The following is a 22,263-nucleotide window of genomic DNA, read 5'->3' on the forward strand; positions in this document are numbered from 1 at the left end:
ATCCTTTCAGATGCACTTTCACGGTTGCCTATAAGAGCTACCTTTAGGCTATGAAAGAAGCATGATTTCGCCTACCTTTTCAAAAGATGTGCTAGTATCTTGTGTTGCATGTTCCATCCATAAGAACGATGCAAACACATTTCTCTGCACAATGTATGTATCACAATGTCTACATAATAAGATTAATTTCAGTAGGAAGCAGTAATTGGCCGAATCATTAACAATTAACATCACAATTGATTATCTCCTTTCAGTTCTCTCTGTCATATATCAATTCAAATAGAGACGAGATCATCCTGCGTATATGCACAACTACACTCTTTTGCCTTCACTTCAAATCGCTGTGAATGCATCATTATGCGCACTCCAGCATCAGTAACAAGTCAATTAACTTCACTTGAGAAAGGTTCACTATTTTTGGGTGGTTGCTAGGAACAGATAACACAAATTAGATTGACGAAGCAAAAGAGGGGCAAAAGGGACATATATGTGGCTTTACGCTCTAATTCACTGAAGCAAAAGAGGGGCAAAATGGACATATATGTGGCTTTAAGCTCTAACTCACCGTGACAACTCTAGGTGTCGTCGGGCCTAAGTGATCATTCGTTTTCCAATGTCTGATTCCAGTCTTAAGTAACAACACGTAAAACAGTACTTTCTTTGATCTCTCCGACAGTTGATCTGATGAGATGCAAAACTGCCAATAGAGAGCCGATCTCTGGCTCAGCTTCAATTTTAGAGAAATCGGGAGGCTAGATTTCACACACATCAAAACATGAAGTTCAATTCTGATAGCTGCAGAATTCTCTTCCTGCAGATTTTCATCCAGCTAACTTACTCCATCCTCAATACGCCTATACATGAGAACACTTCCGTTGTCCGTCATAAATGGCCAAGTTTTACAACTAGAGATGCACCCTTCGAGCTAGCAACTACTATTGGTAATATGAAGAAAATCAAATCCATATCCTGGTTTCCCCATTGGTTTATATTTTAACTGGAATCTCACACTGCCAATAGGAGAGAACATTAAGAAGTTGGAAGTTCAATGTTGAGCTATAGAATTCTCGCCTGCAGATGTCATCCAGCCAATTCACTCCATCCTCCCAGATACGCCTATAACACTTTTGTCTTACGTTTTAAATGCTAGCTCTAAAAGTAGATGTGTAGTTGGAGCCAGCAACTCCTAATGGCATTATGAAGAAAGAAAATCCATATCCTTGTTTCCCCATTGGTTTATATTTCAATTGAATCTCACACTATCTAGGTCAGACACAAGACTAGATCAGCTCATAAAGTCATATGAACCAAGGAAAGCAGATAAACATCACACCACAATATCTCCTGCAGGTTGATTACAGCAAAAAGTATCTCTTACACCCCAAAGTTGGGCAACGGAGATGCAGAAAATTAGCAGTAGCTGAACTAATCCCATTTAGGATCTTCAGTTTCCTGGACTAAAATTTCCCATATGCAAAGCATAACAATCCCAAATGCGAATAAAACAGGAGGGTTTGCATTAAGTCCACGGTTAGCATAATTAAAAATAGCCAAACTATGATTTGACTCCAACTAAATTGGGATTGAGGAGTAGTTGAGTTGAGTATTGATATCAAATAACCAAAAGCGAGTTCCAATAAGGCACCAATTTAATCACAGTGCCCTTCATGAAACAGCAATATAATTCATAATTTATTTTCAACTCCTAATTCCAGTATGCCATATAATAGCTCTTTTGTATGCAAATTGCAAAACAAAACAAAACAATTGAAAACACAATACTGAACGCCTAGTCTTTAAAATATTGCCGAACTAATCCCATTTTGGATCTTCAGCTTTCTGGACTAAAATTGTACATGTGAAAGCATAACAGTCCCGAAACCGGATAAAAAAAGGAGTCTTGGCATTAGGTCAATAGTCAAAACTATGATTCACATAGCTAACCCCAACTAAATCCAGCAAATTTCATGAGTTTCGACATCAAATAACCAATAGTATAATTCAGCAATTTATTCTCAAATCCTAATTCTAGAATGCCATAACCTTTGTATGCAAAGCTTGAACAAAAGAACTGAAACACAAGACTGAACACCTAAACGTCTTAAGAGGTGAATACATTCATAGTAAAACAAAACAAGGCCAAGGGGTACAGTCAGATTAATTTGAAGGGAAGAGGCCAAGGGGTAGACCTGGGAACCTCAACTTTATCCTTAATGCGTTCAATCTTCTTCTCCTTTTTAGGTCTCGAATTTCCATATGAATCTTTGAATCTCTTCCCTTTCTTTGTCCTCTTGTCCCCTCGACCACACAGGATCGGACCTCCCATCGCAGCTGATGAGTACGTCATTCGTTGTTCCACAGCAGCCATCGTCATCATTCTCCACCACTGTGTCATCGCCATTTTCGTTAAACCCTAGACCTGAACTGAAATATATTTATTTATAAAATGAATACAAGGGGAAATATAGTATAGTCTCATTAAGGTTTTTCGATTTGATTTTGTGATTTTATGAGAGTCGGTTTTTGTTTCATGTTCAAATATTGGGTAAATTGTAATTGTGGATGATTTTTATTATTAGGGGTTTAATTATATACTATATATTTCAGTAATACTTTTAGAAAATTAAAACATGTCACCTTTTTCTTTTCTTTTTTTTCCCATTAAAACAAGTCAATTTACTGAGGTTTGAGATTGCTAGAAAATATTTTGATTTTTCACCAAAATGAAAGAAATAAGTTTACTCGCTTTTGAACATCGTTGCCAGTGCCACAACAAGTAATATGTACACATTAGGGTCCGAAACTTTTTTAACCCAAAATTTTTTTTTGGAATCAAACTAACCCGTTAAAAAAAAAAAAATCAAAGTAGGCTTCACGCACAAAATCTGTGCGTGAAAGGGCCAAAGTTTACATTTACACTTTGGTCCTTTCACGCACAGATTCTGTGCGTGAAGCCTCTCCCCCCCCACCCTCCCCTCCCCCCCGGCCCCGACCCCAACCTTTATTCTTTGAAAATCAAACTCAAAATTAAGCTTTTTTCCGTACTTTGACCGAAGATTAGTCACGTTTCAAAACACCGAAATATAAATATTTTATATAGAACTTAATATTTTTTTTTTAGTGTACAATAATATCGGCTCATTACATCAAGTATATATGTACATTTGGATCGTCGTTTTAGGGGTTGTAAAGTGCTTCGAAGTATGTTTGAAAACTTGTTATATTTAGGTTTAAGTGTCATATTTTTTAAGGTTTTGATTAATCTCTTTTGTTTTACTCTGAAAGCTATGAAAGTACTTTTTTGGTTCAAGAAAGATAGAAAAGAAAAAATTACTCTGCTTTGTATTAGGGTTTTTTTTTTTCCTTCAATGTCTTTTTTATTTTGTTATTCTATTGTGTAATTCGCGCCTTTTGAATGTGCAAAAATAAATATAATATTTAAAAATAATTCATCCAATACGAGAGGTTCATAATAATTGAAAAATATTTCATTCCATTAGCAACAAAATACATCATTAAATTACAATAGACTTAAAAAAAAATTAAGTTCTAGACACTCTTCTACTTCCAGATGTGCTGCCATCACGGAAGTTTTGCCTACATGAATGCTTATCATGCCCAAATTGCTTACATGTCGAGCACTTACGAGAGTAAGTCTTTTCGCTAACATCCATTTGATTGTGATAACGGGTTAGCTTATTTTTTCCCAATTTACGGATATGCTTCTTGTTCGCAACCATAGAAAACGGTGCGGCTGACCAATAAGCTTGATTACCAAGGGGATGGAAGTGGTCGGAATATGCTCTAAGGTATTTTACGACCTTATATTCCTCCGCCACATAATCAATTACATTTCTGGCCATTCTCTCAAAGCACTTGACCGCATGAGAACATGGCATGTGGTACGTTTGCCACTTACCACAAGTGCATGATTTTGTACGCTCAGTAACGATATGTTTGTTTCCTCTTTTACTGTCGTAATAACCCATTCTAACTTCATACACTCGTTGAACGACGTCATACTCGGTCATTTGGTGACCCTCTGCCTTTCTTCTACGGTGCTTCATCTTTTTGTAGGGCTTTGGCATCCATGTTCCGTCCTCGGTTAATATGGCTCTGGCCTGCCTTATCCTATCCGCAAATCGCTCCACGACCTGCTTGAAAGTTAGTCTTACCATTGCGGTGACAGGTAGTCCTCAAGTAGATTTAAGTAGTCTACTGAAAGACTCCGAGCTGTTCGTTGTGAGCATGCCCCATCTCCTTCCTCCATCAGCATAAAACGTCCATTTTTCAACTTCTAATTTCATCAACCAAACATATGCCTCTTCACTCACTTCCCTTAGCAGCTCCATTTTTGCAGCCCATTTTCTTTGTTGATGCTGCATCACAGCCCCCCACATCAATTTGTTTACAATGTCATTTTCAAACTTTGTTTGCAAATTAGCCTTTAAGTGCCTTAAACAGTATCGATGGTAAGCATGTGGAGGCTGCCACTCTTCTAGGGTACGCATATTGTGCAATATACCTTTATGACGATCTGATAGGACACATATGCCCTGACGACCCTTAATAACAAAAGTTTTTAGATGAGTCAAGAACATCTCCCGTGTCTCGTTGGCGGCAATTGCGAAAGCAAGAGGGAATATTGACCCATTGGCATCCATACCTACTGCAATTAGGAGCTTAATGTCATATCGGCCATATACATGCGTCCCATCTATCGATATCACATTCCGATAGTGAGCAAAACCATCAATACTTGGTTTGAATGCTCAAAAGACGAAGTCGAAAATTCTGCCCTCTAAAAGCTGCCACTGTACAACAGTGCCAGGATTAGCATGTTGTAGAGCCGCCATATACCCCGGCAACGCCCGAAAAGAGGATTCTCAAGTTCCAAAGATTATCTCAAAAGCACGTCTACGCCTGAGAAATCCCTTTCTCTTGCTTATGATTTTACCATATTTGGAGTAGACCATGCTAATACAAGTTTTGATGGGCATCCTGCATAAGTTTAAACAAACAACATTTAGCAATGATATTTTAATTGCTATAAGATATATAATGTACTAGGTCAGATAAGTTACCCTGGAGTTTCCTCAATGTCTTTAAGTAACACATGAGCAATCATGTTTATATCTAAATTTAAATGATCTGCTCGACTTAGGCCCATATCACAAGTGTGCTTTGGGTGGAATTTTGTGATTTCCCACAGACCATCAGGCTTAACAATTCCCCGAAGCAACCACTGACAGCCTTAAGTCTTTCGCTTACAAACCAGCCTCCATACCGATCTGTTTGAGTCATCAACCTTAAACTCCCTCATATCTTGTATACAATACATTCTGACAGCCCACTGCATCGTTTTTTTATGTGAACTGCATTCCCTTTGCAAGGACGCATTCATCAGTCATGAGATTTTTTGCTTCAATCCACGTTTTTTGGAGACTTTGATCATCATCTCTTGTGAAGACAAATGCATCCTCACGACCTTGTAGACTGTCAAGATATGGAATATAGTCAGAATGCCACTGCATTGGGCTGTCAGGAATTGGGTTTTCCGCTATTGGAGGTGGTACGTGGTGGTGAGTTGGTTCTGGGGACTAAAATGCGTATCTTCTTCATCCCCTTCACTATCTTCATCATCGGTTACCTCTCCATTATTAGCTAGTTCATCGCCATCACTCTCTGATGTATCCACATAACTTGTACAATCAGCGCCATCTAAGAAAGGCCTCCTCCTACACGATAAAAAATATATGTTAAATTCCAAATTCAAATATATATATATATATATATATATATATATATTATTTAACATCAAGGTGATGAACCTACACATATTGAGAATGAGCATGGTATGGAGAATGATCAACTCCACCAAACTGAGAGGACTGCCTTTCATCCACAGTTGGTACCACTGGCGAGTTTTGATAATAATCAGCTGCACCGAACTGAGAATTATTATAATAATCAGCTCCGCTGAACTGAGAGTTTTGATAATAATGAGCTGCTCCACTAAATTGAGATGATTGCCCAATATTACTCGTATCAGGTCTATAACCCCTACAAAGATTTAAAAATGGTTATTTACCGATACATACAATAAACACGTGCTACTGCACAAAATAATAATATAAGAATGCATATTTACCAAGTTTGATTAAATTATTAGGTAAGATTTTTCAGCGGCACCTCGCCACTCAAAATGTCCCCGTAAGAACTATTATCTCCATACATATAAACTTGACTGGGCTATTCTTGCGGGACCTCTCGGGGTATCATGTCAACATACATCTCAAAAACATTAAAGGCGACTAAATGTTTTAATTCTTCTGGCGCATTCAAATAATCCCTCAAAGAATCATCATCATTGATATAATGCCTACCATAAAGCACTATACCAGGGGAAACTGATTGTGGATATCTGCCTGTTATAGAGATTTCATACTCATCTGGACTAACGTTCATTTTTTCATCTATGAAAGTGATTAGTGATTCATAAGCAGGGACAGATCTACCTAAGGCTGAGGGGTGTCACGTGACACTGATTCGTCGGAAAATTTTACTAAATATTTAATAAATAATTAACAAAAATGAGGATATATGATATAAGGTGACACCCCTTGACATATAGGGACGCATAGTTAAACTGGTTGGGTGCCTCAATTCTTTGAGTAATGAGGATGCGAGTTTGAAACCATACAGCATCACATTTTCTTTTATTTAAGGTTTTGCTCCCTCTCTACAAATGATACATGCTTGGGTTCGAACCCTTGACATCTTGAAAGTTAACAAAACGTTAACCAATTTGTCCACACTCAAATTAGTGGTACAAAATCACTTTGATTAAGTATTTAATGCTATTTCTAATGAGTTTTTTTTTTGAATTTATTTCAAAAGAGAAAAGTAAATTTCCAAAACAAAAGTGTTATAGTAATGTACCGAATTGTGTTTTATTTATATATATTTTGTTCATTTTTTTTTCATATGGTGTTACATTATTCTATTTATTGTTTCTCACTTTAAAAGGTGACACCGCTGGCGAAAAATCCTGCGTATGCCACTGTTCATAAGACATTTCAAGTGGACATTTTACATGAACATTTGTTCTTTTATTGTAATGAACTGCACTATTGTCATCAAGGATAATACCGTCCCAATGTAGTGAAACCTTAACTGGTGGAACATCTTAAGCCATTTTTTGTAGGAAGTTTGATTTTTTTTTTTAATGACTTAAGAGACTTAAACTTATGAAATTGATGAGTTTTTACCTCGTCCAACATTCTTCTTAAATAGATTCATATGAACCCCTATTGCGCAATATGAATTAAATTCAAATAAACGATAAAAAAATGCAGCATTATATTGTCAAATCGATCCTTTATGTGTCATAAAAAGGCTAAAATTGGCATGCATGATGTGTTGTCAAATCATGTTCTATTGCGCATTGAAATGTTTGCTAATATGAATTAAATTTAAATAAATGGTCAAAAAATGCAGCATTGTATCGTCAAATCGGTCCTTTATGTGTCATAAAAAAACTGAAATTGGCATGCATGATGTGTTGTCAAATCATGTCCTATTGCGCATTAAAATGTTGCGTAATATGAATTAAATTCAAATAAACGGTCAAAAAATGCAGCATTGTATTGTCAAATCGGTCTTTTATGTGTCATAAAAAAACTGAAATTGGCATGCATGATGTGTTGTCAAATCAAGCATGGGTGTCATAAAAAAGCTGTAATTTTCAACCATGATGTGTTGTCAAATCATGTTATATTGCGCATTGAAATGTTGCGCAATATGAATTAAATTCAAATAAAACGGTCAAAAAATGTAGTACTATATATAACATGATTGACAAACAACTAGTATTCACTTTAAACGAGTTATCATGACATTCTACGCCTAATTTAGTAATCTTGATTCTATTACATGTTTTACCCCAGTAAATATATTTGAAACAATGGGTAGGACATGGGAACTAGATGATGATGATTTTCATTACTCAAATAACCCTAAAAAAAGATTCAATCGAGAATATAATAAAACAATGAGAGGTGTGGAATTGGCATGTTAGGAAGGCTAAAGCACTGGAGCAAAAGTTAGCTTCAGTAGGGCTTAAACGCCCAAAAAAAGGTGCTATGTCAATGCCTCGTGCAACTCCACAAGAGTTTAATTTTGCTCTTAATCATTTTTTCGAAGAGAGCAATTGGATACAAATACGTTACCATATGGTAGAATATGGTATACATGGTAGCACAAGATTTAGATCCAAGTGGGATTCGGACTGTGAAATGTCCGATGAAAATTAATATTTTTCTTATAATAAGGTAAGTAGGTAGGGTCATAAAGACCCCCTCCCCCTCGAAGGTACTTGGGGGTTTGCAACTATATAAGTAGCCTTTTTTTTTGTTATTAGACTACAATGTATTCAATGTCGAGTAGTAGAAACTCAGCTTGGTCTTTACTCCTTCCAAAAGAACCAAATAGCAGTGATGATGAGAGTTCAAATCATAGTAGTTTTTCGAGTGATACCGGTTATTTCAAACTAGACGAGCTAAATCCCCACCTTCTTATAGAGCGTAATGATGATTTCTGCAGTGTGAAATATTCAGGTCCGCGAGAATATTATTGCGGTTTACGCCGATAATGGTCACATCGGATTGCCGAATCAGAACGTCTTATTCGTGACTTGAAAAATCTCAACGCTCCAATTCCAACAAGGTACTCAATAACTATGCCTCGAGTAGGTTCAGAAACTTGCGAGCTTGTCGTACAAAGGATTAGAAAAAAAAACAACCGAATGCTGGCAAGTCGGTGTAGATTTTACATGCTAAAGTTGGTCGAAGAACAAGCATCATCAACCGGTAGAGAACTAGCATCTCCTAAAAAAAATGTGTGTTAAGAGACCGCCAATATCGTTCTGAGGAGGATATTGAGGACTTCTATTCTGATGACGATTAGGGTCTATTTAGGCTCACTGTCTTAGATTATGGGTCATTAAGTTTCGGACTAAGGCTGTTAATTTGTATTTTTATTTTATGATGAAGTCATCAATTTGAATTAGTTTGGCATGTTTTTAATTTGCTTTTATTGTTAAAGTCTATTATTAACTGACAATTTAACAAATAAACACAAATAAATTAGTACATAAAGGGTGTGGATTACATTATAAGGGAAATGGTACAACTAGTAAAAAACATAATCCATAGAAATATTAAACTTAATAAACAAAATACATATAAATAATGAACAACAACAAGATAGCACAAATAATCTTCCACAATATAAGTTTTTTCTTTCAAAGCTATTTTCTCGTGTTGAGCATCTCTAAGTTTAGCCTTCAGCAAAATTCATTTTTTTTTTGGAACCGGTGAGCAAGACCTCCAAAAGTTTAATTTTTTCTTCAGCTTTCACAAGCTTAAATTGCGAGTCCAACTTAGCGGTATCTCTAGAGTTACGTGAAGTCGCGGTATCTCTATCAAAAAGTGGATTTTTAAACTTCGTCGCCACTGTTTTATCTACGTGAATGCTATCTTCCCACCAAAAGTTGTTTGCAACCACCCATATCCTAGAAAATCAATTTTTTGAAGTAAAATATGTGGATAACGTGAAGAAAAAAATAACTAAAAAATGTAAAAACGCTTACCTCAAACACTTTACAACTCCAAAAACGACGACCCAGATTATCTTGGGTCTTTGATGTTTTAGTTTACAGTAATAATCGCATTCACAAATATGGGGTTGTATAAGAAACTTTGAAGTTTCAAAATTTTGAGACATATTTTTTGGAGTGCAAAAATGTGTTGAAAGGGTGAAAATGGAGGAAATGAAAGAAAAGAGTATGCGGGAAATGGGAGGGGTTTTTGTTAGGGGTTTCACGCACAGAATCTGTGCGTGAAGCCTACTTAAGTTTTTTTTTTTTTTAAAGGGTTAGTTTGATTCCAATTTTTTTTTTTTTTTTGGGTTACAAAAGTGCCGGGCTGTACACATTATTGTCAATTTTTTAGCAAAATAGGAGTAGATAAATAGCATCTTTTTACACCGCATTTTAATATAAGTGTTTTAATTAGGAGTAACTTTGTCCAAATTTTATGACTGTACCTTTAAAAAGGTGACTAAACTTCAAATCTTTAATATTTAAATAAAGATTTAAAATTTTCGTAAGAGATTATCTAAGTTGCTAGCTATATTATTAAAATCGAATTTTGAACTAGGAAAGATGTTAACTGTGGCTCGGCCACCTACAAATATATCATCGCGTTCCTTTCAAATGCAAAAGCATAATTTTGTGAATTTTACGATCTCAACATATCTCACTTCAAATATATAAATTCGTAATAATAATAAGCTCAGAAATAAAGCATAAATAATTAACTACAACTAATTCGGTAATCAAAGCGAAACTAGAATGATAAAACAAATTATGCTTTATAAGAGAGTCTACGCCAGCAAACCATTTTTAGGATCACTCCCCTGAATTAACTAGGAGTACGTCATTCCATCACTGGCAACAGTCGATGATTCCTAATTTGTATAGATTATACAATAAGTTTAACATAATCAAATATGTGACTGACAAAAGAAATGGTTATAATACTTAATACACAAAAGGTGAATAGGAGAAAAGTAATTTAATTGCAATTAACCCCTCAAGGAGTACTTTTTTCCAGAGAAAGGCTGAAACTTTGGTTCTTCTTTCTTTGGAGGTTCGTCTTTCACGGGTTCCTGCATATAGACGGGAACATTAACAGGCTAAGACTAACAACTAACAAGGTACTTAAACTGCAAAATGGATATGTATAATATTTTTTTTTTTAAGGATTCTTATAATCTGGACCAGATATAATAAGGAACCGAAAGGGAAAAGAGGGAAGAAATGAGATAATGTATATGAACATTAGCATATAGAGAGGGATATAAAACCTTCAGTTTTTCAGGAACGCGGTTTGCATTTGAACCAAATACAAGCTTCCCTTGTGACTGACGACTAGAAGTTTTAGAGCTTGAAGCAGCAGACTTCCCACCAACATTAGTAACATCAGCTTGCTTGTCTGAAGACCCAGAAGACGAAGAAAGTGGAGGTGGTTGTTTCAACGGTTTCCCATCCAAACGTCTCGCTCCACCAGTAAATGGGTTGAATTTTGGCTCAGTTTCTGTTACAGCCTCTTCAACTGCATGAATGAATAATTATTAAGCTAACAGAACAAAATTCAGACGCAGCAAGCTCTCCAGTAATCTACAGGAATAAGCAATTATGGATGAAAAGCTAACTGCACCATGCCGGACAAATAACAAATTGGCCAAACAATATCACCAAATATCCCAGCCTGGAAGTATATCATAGAGTCATCGCAATTCCAAGAGGTCCAAGAATAAAAGGAGGGTGTATCTTGATCAAAGATTTTCCAATTCAGAATATAAATGCAAACTTTACCATGAACTCCATAAATTTTCAGAGAGAAGATTAGTGCAACGTACAGCCTTTTTTAACCACATAAATGTTCAGATTCAATGAACTTCAGCTGTAGAAAGTTAATCGTAATAGGCATGCAATCTCTGGTGATACTAGGAATTCGTAAAACTGGTCTCTACAAGGGGCAGAGCTAGTAAGGGCCCAGGGGTTCATCTGAATCCCCTTCCGCGAAAATTTACACTGTATAGTGTATATTCAAGGTTAAAATTATTATTTTTGCCCCCTTGGCTTCTTCGTGTGTTCACTTCTTTATATTTTTTAACCCCCTTAGTAAAAATCCTGGCTCCGCCACTGTCTACAACCACACTGGATAGTGCCTCCACCTCAATTAGATGCTGCCATTTGAATAGTATAAGATAAAAAAAGTGCAAAAAGATATCTGGAGTTGATTAAGTGGTTCCAAAAGCAATTTAAATATGTATGAAATGTGAAGTTTTCTGTTAATAGGACATCACAGCATGATCAAGATAAACTAACATGAGCACAAAAATATGTGGTACCACTAGAATTCGTGAAGGCAAGGACAATTAATTTCAATAAATTTGAAGAATATGCACCTTCTGCAGGAGCCTTGCTTGGACGAGAAGGAGCTGTTCTTTCAGGTTCTTTGTAATCAAGTGGGGGAGCAAAATCTACTTCACAGTCTGTCTCAATAATACTTATTCCATTAGAAGGTTTGGTCTCCACAATGTCTATGTAGTATTTTTTATTGTTGTAAGCCACCATAATACTATCTCCTGTGGTTAAGCAGGAAAAGTTTCTGAGTGTCGTCTCCAAGCTGCATCAGTAAAGGAAAGAAGTTAAACTTCAAAGCCTCCATCAGTATGCGGGTATTTTGCAAATGAGAGTAAATTAATAAGAAACTGAACAAACAAATGTTGGTTTAACCAGTTAGCAGATGTAATCGTGTAATTCTCCTAATTCAAATAAAAAAATGAAAATAAATTGTACTTCTCACTTTATGCCTAGTATTCAAGAGGGAAAGATACAAATAATAGAGCAATTATAGAATAAGTGAACGCTATGGATTAGGTCATCAGGAAGCCAATCCTGTGCAGATTCAAAAACGGAACACAGACGGAACTAATTAAATATTCATGTTTTATCCCTCAATACAATATCATTTCAAGTCCAGCTGTAGTCATAGAAGCAGATACTTCAAGCACAACATTGCACCCCTTGCATGGATCTCTGTGCTCCTCCCTAGCACCTTTTTCACTACATAAATACATGGCAGACAAAAGAATTTCAATCCTGGACAACATAATGTTTCCCTTTTTCCAGAGGCACTCCCTTTGGTGAATCTAGCTCTACAAGGAAACCTTTACCTCATAAACCATCTCACAAAAAATTAATCGAGCAACAAGGAGGTGATATTGCACATCCTTTTGCTTAAGCAACATCACTTTAAAATTGAGTCAGCTTTTAGCACATTAAGAATAACTGCATTCCGGCATTAGACATTTTAATCTCTAATGTATCATATTTTAATTAATTATCTATCTATACCAACAATAAAGTGAAAATCACACTGAATCAGTCTTGTGATCTCTCCTCAACTTCAAAAAAGTCTTGTGATCTCTTCTAACTGTTTAAACACAAAGTTGTCCTCAAGTTCCACTTCAACTCAAGAACATGGTTAACTGTTTTAGTTAACTGTTTTAGTAGCCAATATTGAATAATCAAACTTATTCTGTGCTGGGATAGATGGTGGAACAAGGAGAGGTTATACAGTATGACTGGTTTTGCAGAAGGGGTCTTGCCTATAAGATGTTTGGGCTTGCCACTCTCCCTAAAGAAATGGAATGGAGTTGATTGTCATTTGCAGGTGGAGAAGATCAAACAAAGGATCACAAGTGGCTATTCTAAAACTTTATCATATGCAGGCAGATTACAAGTCATTATGGCTGTCTTGTTTTCTATATACAATTTTTGGGGGGCAGTGTTTATCTTGCCACAGAGCATACCGAAAGCAGTTGATAAGGTGTGTAGGGATTACTTGTGGGGCAGTACTGAGGATAAGAGGAAGATTGCATTAGTTTCCTGGGATAAAGTGTGTCAACCAAAGAAATATGGGGGTTTGAACATCAAGAGCGTCAACAGTGGAACATTGCTTCAGTGGGTAAGCTTATTTGGCAACTAGCTGGCAAGAAGGATATGCTGTGGGTCAAATGGATGCAGGGGATATATATGAAAGGAAACACAGACATATGGAGTCACCAGGCACCAGCAGACTGTAGCTGGTACTGGAGGAAACTAAACTCACTCAAAACAGAAATGTTACAGCGGTACAGGAATGATGACAGTATTCAGTGTCTAAAAGTTACAACACCTTGCTGGGGAGGCAGCAGAGATTGCAGATTACAGACTTGATTTAGAACTCTATTATGGTATGGTACCTAAGCACAGGTTCATAGAATGATTAGCAAATCAAAATAGGTTGCTTACTAAAGCAAAGTTGCAGAGGTTGCACATTCCTATTGATGATGATAAGTGTGGACTTTGTGGAGCTGATCAGACAGACTCAAAAGCACCTCTTTTAGAATGTGACTGGAACAAGGAAGTGACGCAGGCTTTAGTCAGGTGGTCTGGTTTACCACTGTTGAGTTTAACTGTCCAGCAAACTCTGAAATGGTATAAAACTAGGCAGTGGAAGCAGTTCAAAAAGGAGATAGCAACAGCAATTTGGGAGCATTGATCTATCACAATTGGAAGGCAAGGAATGGGAAGCAGTTCAAGCAGTTGATGGTGCAACCAGAACCGGTTACATCTCAAATTCAGAAGGAGGTCAAGGAAAGAGTAGGCAAGTTAAGTTGTACAAAAAGAGCATACAATTGTAGACAGTTGATCCAGCACCTGTGTAGATAGGCTGGGTTTATTTTTTCATTCTGCATAGCTGGCATTTGGTTTTGACTGATGTATAGGTTTTTTATTTAACTGGAAGCATGAGAGATTAACATCCTTCCTGGAAGGTGGTTGTTTTCTCTTGTGTGCTCTTTAGGTGTATAGTAGTTTTGTTGGTATGGTAATATTTCACAGTTTATTACCAAAAAAAAATCAAGCACATGGACTCACTAGATCTTCTTATTTTTTTACCACACCCCACACCTCCTATTTTGATGTGACTATTATCTCCTATGATTGGTTCCAATTTATTCTCCTACTTCTTATGTTATTCTTTTCCAAAACTGTGCTACAGGTAAACTTATTACCTACAAAATTTGATACTATTTCAACATTTTGTTAATTATATGATATGGCACCCACTTTTATACTTTAATGAAGTACTAATTTCAAAAGGTTTACCTCATCTACAACCTTGGACCCACTTTCATTTTTTTACACGAAAGTTTCAAGTCTCGACTTAATAATCATGCCCCCCAAAAAGAATGTAGATTGGGACAGGGAGTACTCCTTTTGTCTTGCTGAATTTACTTTTCGAGTGTGCCATGAGTTCTAGATATATGCAGACGCAATTCGGCCCAGAAAACACTAGCATAAAACGGAGTCGAGCCACAAAAAAGTTCTTAAGAAAAAAATCAGCAAACTCACATGGCCTTTGGGTTAGAAATATCCAGAAAATCCTTTGTGTGGGGTTGCAACTTGACATATTTACCCTTAGGAAGAGTTACATTCTTCACTGTCACAATATCGCCTTCTTGTAGGAATAAATTTTGCATCATCTACAAGGCCCACATTAAAGTGAGTTTATGCACATCAGCTGAACTGAACCCAAGAAAATAGAATTACACAGAAATGACATGTACCCAATATGGCATATATATCATGCCCTCCTCTGCAATGAACTCCAAAACTCCACAGTGAGAAACCCGTTCTGTGGTAGCATTTCGAAGCTCAAACAACATTGGGTAATCGATGTGAAGTGATGCTGCGAAATTTTACATTCGATGTTGAATATGGGTAGGAAAGGATCAGCTTCCAAATGATAAAGGTGCAAAATCTAAATAGCTAAATATGTCAAGATACAGAGCAAAGGATACTGACCTAGACGATCAAGAGCAGAGGGAGGCATTATGACTGAAAAAATAAACAAAATCCAACATAAGACTTAATGCTCAAATATCCTACCGCAGATCCAAAAAAGTAAACTATTTGATGTTACTTACTTTTGTCTCCATTTTCTAATTGTGGCTGCGAAGCATGAAACACACAGGATCAGAATTGAAGAAAAAATGAAAATAAATACCAAGAAAATAATTAGCAGTCAAAGAAGCGCTACATGAAACAAACATCTGAAATATAAGCTTAATACACATATAAGACAGTGTTGTCAAAGGCGCGCTTAAAGCGCGCTTAAGCCCTGAAGCGAGGCTCAAATCATGTTGAGCGCTTCGCCTCGCTTTTTCTGCGCTTCAGTGTCATCATCAAGGCTCTAAGACATACTTTTCCTTGCTAATGAGTCTCTCTTGAAGAGGTGATACTAGATAATTGATATTTCACTTTATCGTAAAGTTTTTACAGTTTCTTTGCCACGGATATATTTGTTATTCATGCTTATTATTATTTGTCTTGGACTAAACATACATATAGCTGTATTTTTGCACCATTGCGCCTTTTTTCATTAAAGCCCGCGCTTTCTTTGCGCTTAAAGCCCCAGCTGACCTTAGAGCTTTTTTGCGCTTTTCGCTTTTGATAACACTAGTTGGAATCTAAATCTTAGAAGAAACTTGAATGATTGGGAAATGACAAGAATTGCAGAATTTTATGACACAGTTGCACAGTTCAACAATCTATCAGGGGAAAGTGACACTTTGGAATGGAAATTTGAGAGTACAGGAAACTTCACTGTTAATTCTGCATACAGGAATCTGAACTCAACAGGAATACATGAGGAAGGGTGGCCATGGAGGATGATTTGGAAAACAAAAATTCCTTACAAGGTGAACTGTTTTTTTGGCTATTGCCTAAGGAGGCAGTGTTGACACATGAAAACTTGAAGAAAAGAGGATTTCAACTTTGTTCAAGATGTCACTTATGTGGAGAGCAAGCAGAGACAGTAAACCATCTCTTTTTGCACTGCAAGTGGACAGACCAGCTCTGGCAGATTTTTATCAGTATGAGGAAGATCAAATGGGTGAAACCAGGAAGCATAAAAGAAATGATGAGGAGCTGGAACAAGGATGGCAATGCAGCAAAGAAGGAGGAGAGATGGAAGATTGTCCCTGCAAGTATCCGGTGGACAGTATGGAAAGAGAGAAATCAGAGATGTTTTGAAGACAAGCAGAGCAGCATTCAGAAACTTAAGATGAATTGTATAGCTCTTTATTACTTTTGGTGCAAAAAGGAGGTGTTAAGTCAAACAGAAGATAGTTTTACAGCTTTAGATTGGTTGTAATCTAGTGGAATATAGGAGGACAATATGTAAGATGTAATACTTTTGAAGGGGGACTACATATTTTAATGTAGTATACCTGTGGATATATAGACTAACTGTTACCTTTTTCAAAAAAAAGATGTGAGAAGAGATTGGCTTCCTGGACCAGTCAGTACTTGTCTTTGGGTGGTAGAGTTATATTGATAAATAGCATGCAAGGTAAGGGATAGAATCGATGCTTTAAGAAGAAACTTCATTTGGCAAGGAAATAAGGACAAATAAGCTATGCATTTGGTCGAATGGAAGTCCGTAATCACCTCAAAATCAAAGGGGGGTTTGGGAATTAGGGATTTAAATGCTCAAAATGCAAGTTTATTGATGAAGTGGCTCTGGAGGTATAATGTGGAGGAGAATAGCTTATGGAGAAGGTTAATCCAAGACAAATACGGCCAGGTAGGGATGTGGTGCACAAATATTGTTACTAGTCCTTATGGAGTAGGGGTGTGGAGGTCCATCAGATCTCATTGGGACACACTTTTAAAGAACTCAAAGATTCAGGTTGGTAATGGAAGAAAGACTTTGTTTTGGGCAGACAATTGGCTCGGGCATGGAAGTTTGAAAGATCTTTTTCCTGATTTGCTCAGTATCTCTACCTCCCCAAATGATTATCTATCTACAGCTAAGGGATTGCAAGGATGGAACATTACATTTAGGAGGGCTCTAAATGATTGGGAAATTGAAAGAGTAGTGGAGTTTTTTAAGACCTTGGAAGTCTTCCAGGGGTTATCAGAAGCAGAGGATAAGCTGCTTTGGATCCAAGCAAAAGATGGGGCCTTCACAGTCAAATCTGCCTACTTCAATCAGCAACTATGCTCATCAGATAGTTGACTGGCCATGGAAGTTTATCTGGAAGACTAATGCTCCTACAAAGGTTCTATGTTTCACCTGGCTGGTGGCTAGGCAGGCAGTTCTGACTCGAGAAAGGTTGAGAAGAAGGGGGTTCGAGGTATGCTCCAGATGTTTGTTTTGTGAATCTTACACAGAAACTAATAGCAATCTGTTTCTTCATTGTTCTTTCACTATTCAGCTGTGGCAGCTCTTTCTCAATATTGTGGGGATCAAATGGTGTGTGCCTGCAAACACTGTTTATCTGCTTAAGAGCTGGAACAGTTTGGGAGTTTCAGTTAGACAGAAGAAATGGTGGAGATTGGTTCCTGCTTGTATTTGGTGGACAATTTTGGAAAGAGAGAAACTCTAGGGTTTTTGATGATAGAGGTAATCATGTGCAGGATATTAAGATGAAGTGTCTACTTTTGTTTCACTTTTGGTGTAAAGAATGCTACTTAGAGGAGGAGGTTTCCTTAATAGATTTTATAGGGCAATTGTAACTGTTGTTTAGGATTTTTGATGGCTCCGGGGACTTCTCTTCTGTAAATATGGCTTCAGCACTGCCCTAGTGCTATCAATACCAGTGTTAACAATTTCAGGAAAAAAAAAAGGGGGAAATAGTGAAGATCTCTTGAATAGTAATTTTTGTAGCCAAACAACATTACTTGTTTATCATATCTCAAAATAAAAAAAATTATCTTAAAAAAAACAATATTACTTGATTATCAATTAAGTAGAGCCTGAACAGAAGTGATGCTATGCATCCAACACACCAAAAGACAAATACAGTATTTTAGAAAATTGACAAACCCCCACAGTGAAACCAAGATATGTGGAAGCTAATGCCAGAAGAGCTCCAAAAATGGCAATTATATGTAGCTATAGGAAATTTAGTTAAATAGACTCAACATAATGATCAGAGAATCATAAAAATTACACAAGATACAGGAAATGATATAGCTTTAAATCATTAAAACTTTTACATTTGAATATCAGAAGTTTTGTAAGACTTGGAGTAGCATGATAATAATGAAAGTTACTTAAAGAAATGCTAAATATTATGTTTTAATTCTTCCTTCTGAAAGGATATATTTCTTTTGCTAATGTTTGTACCATTTTTAATGTGATAACTAAGAACTCTATCTGCTATGACAAGTGGAGAACCACAGGAATTGTAGAAAAGGTTTGAATAAGATTGAGTAGGTTTAGGCACCAGCTTTCCTTTATAGTGAATAATCTTGATCACCAAGTTTTACACCAAATTGATTTCCTAGTTTTGACAGGTGATAGGGGTTGCATCTCCAACCTCTGGCCCCCGTTAATTAGAGTCTATGATAGCGAGGAAAAAAGAAAAAGAAGACATGAAAGCAGATTTAGTATCAAATATGGTGCACTGTCTGTCCATTTTCCTAATCTAAAACCAGTGTGAATTTCACGTTGCTGGAGGCTTATTATTTTATCCAGACAAGGTCGGCATAAGCAAAGATCTGCCTCTATGGCTGATTAGTGCCAAGTCACCTCAAGATACAAGAACATGTGGACAACAGTCATTTATAGAAAAGTCCTGAAAATTATATCATAACTTTCACCTAAGAATTAGTTCCTTCGTTGAAATTCCAAAGAATCCAAAACTAGCGCTTCCCTTCTACTTACAAATAAATAAACAAACAACAGACTTGTGCTTTGGGGAACTAATTCCTCAGCATAGTAGGTTAGCAGCTTTCTTGTTCAAAACTTGCTTACAGTCAATTCCAAAAAGGTTGATATACAAACAATAGATAATAATTTTGTGAAACCTTCACATGTAAGTACAACAATAGATAATAGTAGTAAGCGAAATTCGTCTTTTCAAAAGCATTCCAACCTTATCAATGAATGATGCAGGATAACACCGGTAGGTCTGCTCAAATGATCTTCCATGATATCCATATCCATCAAAAAACTGCAGATCACAAATCAAAAAGTACAATAATGACAAATGAATATAAGACTGCTGACCTAGGTATATGTCAGCAAAGTTAATGATAGATTTTTGAAGGTCACGAAACATAAATAAATAACATCAAACAAGGAACACTGCCTTCAACAAAGAAAATGCTCCTTCGAAGGTACTGTGTTTAGGGAAGCTAATGGAAGAAAAGCAAGTCAGTTTAGCCAGTTCCAATTAAAGGTTGCGCGCTCTCAATAGTATAATTCTGTACACAAAACTTTGTGCTAGACTGCTATCTCTCTCAGAAGCACATTCTATTCACAAATTCAGCGCTCTCAAAGCTGGCTCTCAGTTCTTCAATTCTTGAATAAATCAAGAAACCCCTGAGTATAACTTCAATCAGAATCCAATTCCATCTTTTATTCGAGAATCGAGAGAACAAATTATTAGATGATCTTCTTAAAACATCCTCTAGCAGAAACACAACTTAGACTAAATCCAATATGGCCAGTCCGAAACCCAATTTAGACTAAATCCAATATGGCCAGTCCGAAACACAACTTACACTAGATCCAACAGCGGGCTACCTTTTTATTATTAAAATAGTGTCAACTAAGCTATATCAATAAAAACTAGTACAACCATGGAGATATAGAAATAACACTATTGCTGCTTATTAACCGGAGAGAACATAAAATTTACCATGATTTCTATCTCTGCTTGCCCTGAACTCAACTGTCTCAGCTAACCTATAAAAGAACAATAAACAAAAACAAAGAGGATATTATAAAAAATACAGTCTTTTCATGTTGCATACAAAAAAAAAAAAAAAAAAAAAATACATCCCATATAATGGCTGATCGCTTTCTATTATTCTACTATTTCAGATTTTTTCAGAAAATTTAGAACACAAATCACAAGTTCAAGACTTTATCACGCATATAAGAAAATAGTACAAAGAAACAGAGAAGTCATCCAATTCAGTGAAGTTGGTATTTCACCTATGAGGATCAATTACAAAAAGGACTAGGGTTCGTAATCTAATTATAGAGTCGAGCAACAAAAAGGAAAATAAACTTACAATTAGAGAAAGAGAATGTGAGGAGTTCCGTGTAGAAAAAGCAAGAAATTGATGATGAAGTGAGGGAACTTCAGTGTATGGGTCTATATTTTAGCCGGCCCACTAAGAGGAATTTGGGCCCTGAAATAACTTTGATTCCATTGCTATCCTCCTGGAGTCCGGAAACCCAAATGACCCGACAAAAAGCCAAATAGACCAAAGTGTGACCTTTAACGCATAAATTCTATGCGTTAAGGATTTTCCAACAAAATGGCTCCTAACGCCTAAGAGTCTGCCTCAATTTCATTGAGGAAACATTTAATGACCGTGGAATCATTTAGTTATGAATAAAATTTGAATATTATTTTAAATAAGTACTCCCTCCGTCTTAAATTACTAGTCCTTTTTTTAATTTTACACGCCCCTTAAGAAATATTGATTAGCAGGGTTATTTGATCTACTTTATTCTTATTTATGTCTAAGTTATAATCTCTCTCCGTTAAATATTCACTTTATTTATGTGTCATCCCCATTAATGACAAAATTCTACTATGGGTAAAATGGTGAAAAAATAATTACTTATGCCTTAAACTTTTAAAACGACAAATAATTTGAGATAAGTATTTTTAATAACCATGATAAATAATTTGGGACTGAGGGAGTACTTCTTCATCAATTTTTTTTTTAAAGTCTCAATCAAATCATGTGCAAGCTAACTTACATCAATTAATTAGGTAGTTTTAACAGACTAACGTAATTAATTCGTTGTAGCGCCCAATATAATTCTATAGAAAAAATGTTAATCTATGTAACAAATTTACCTATAAAAATATTATTTTGCGAGATGAAAAAAGTAAACATTACTACTCCAACTAAGTAGATAAGTTAACGACGTTCTATAATGAAATAAATGAGTAGAATAAGAAACTTTAATTAGATTATTAGAAAAAACTCCTTGCACAAGCACAAATAGCATAGAGGGATAACTTTACATACATATTTAATGCAGGTAATGCAAAAAATTAGATAATATAATTTAGGTATTTTACAACAAATTCCTAAAAGATTTTCTGTTTATATTATAAATAAAAAATTTAAATTATAATTTAGAATTTTTTTCATTAATGACAATTATAGCAAAGAGATGTTTTGTCAATATAAATAACGGAATGAATATTGTCCAAGGGTTTGTGGTCCCTTTCAAGTGTCAAAATACAATTTTTTTTTGGTGTGAATAATTATTAATGGCATTCTATATAATAATGTCACTACCAAAATACAATATAAATCAACTACATTCTATAAGGTATACTTTCTCGAAGACACATTTATCACTAGAAATAATATATATTTTTCTATAGGTGAATTTACTACATGTATTAAAAATATAAATCAAGATTTTAAAGTAGTAAAAGGAAAAAATAAAGCGGGTTAGGTATTGTGATTATTGAAAAATTGTGTTTTGACACTTGAAAGGGACGTGAAGAGTCTTGGACAATATTCATTAAAATAGTCAAATGCCCCCTCAACGTTTAACCCGTTTAATTATGATGCACTCAACCTTTGCAGGC

At 35.9% G+C, this 22,263-nt stretch overlaps 2 protein-coding genes across 3 annotated transcripts; both read right to left on the bottom strand.

The window, feature by feature from the left end:
* Positions 1–1,886: 1,886 nt before the first annotated feature.
* Positions 1,887–2,554, bottom strand: LOC132599236 (small ribosomal subunit protein bTHXm). The gene has a single exon (XM_060312524.1). The coding sequence runs from the start codon at positions 2,399–2,401 to the stop codon at positions 2,153–2,155; it is 249 nt and encodes an 82-aa protein (XP_060168507.1). The 5' UTR covers positions 2,402–2,554; the 3' UTR covers positions 1,887–2,152.
* A 7,861-nt stretch (positions 2,555–10,415) lies between these two features.
* LOC132599238 (uncharacterized) lies at positions 10,416–20,827 on the bottom strand. 2 transcript variants are annotated; one of them, XM_060312527.1, is made up of 10 exons: positions 20,714–20,827; positions 20,335–20,381; positions 19,567–19,644; positions 15,607–15,631; positions 15,485–15,517; positions 15,247–15,368; positions 15,032–15,162; positions 12,037–12,257; positions 10,930–11,177; positions 10,416–10,731 (listed from the first exon to the last, which is right to left on the bottom strand). In XM_060312527.1, the coding sequence occupies exons 2-10, from the start codon at positions 20,335–20,337 to the stop codon at positions 10,648–10,650; spliced, it is 945 nt and encodes a 314-aa protein (XP_060168510.1). In that variant the 5' UTR covers positions 20,338–20,381; positions 20,714–20,827; the 3' UTR covers positions 10,416–10,647. The 2 variants fall into 2 exon arrangements, with proteins under 2 accessions (XP_060168510.1, XP_060168511.1); XM_060312528.1 differs by having other exon boundaries at positions 20,634–20,728.
* Positions 20,828–22,263: the final 1,436 nt, after the last annotated feature.

Source organism: Lycium barbarum, chromosome 6 (genome assembly GCF_019175385.1).
Source record: "Lycium barbarum isolate Lr01 chromosome 6, ASM1917538v2, whole genome shotgun sequence".
NCBI classification, from domain to species: Eukaryota; Viridiplantae; Streptophyta; class Magnoliopsida; order Solanales; family Solanaceae; genus Lycium; species Lycium barbarum.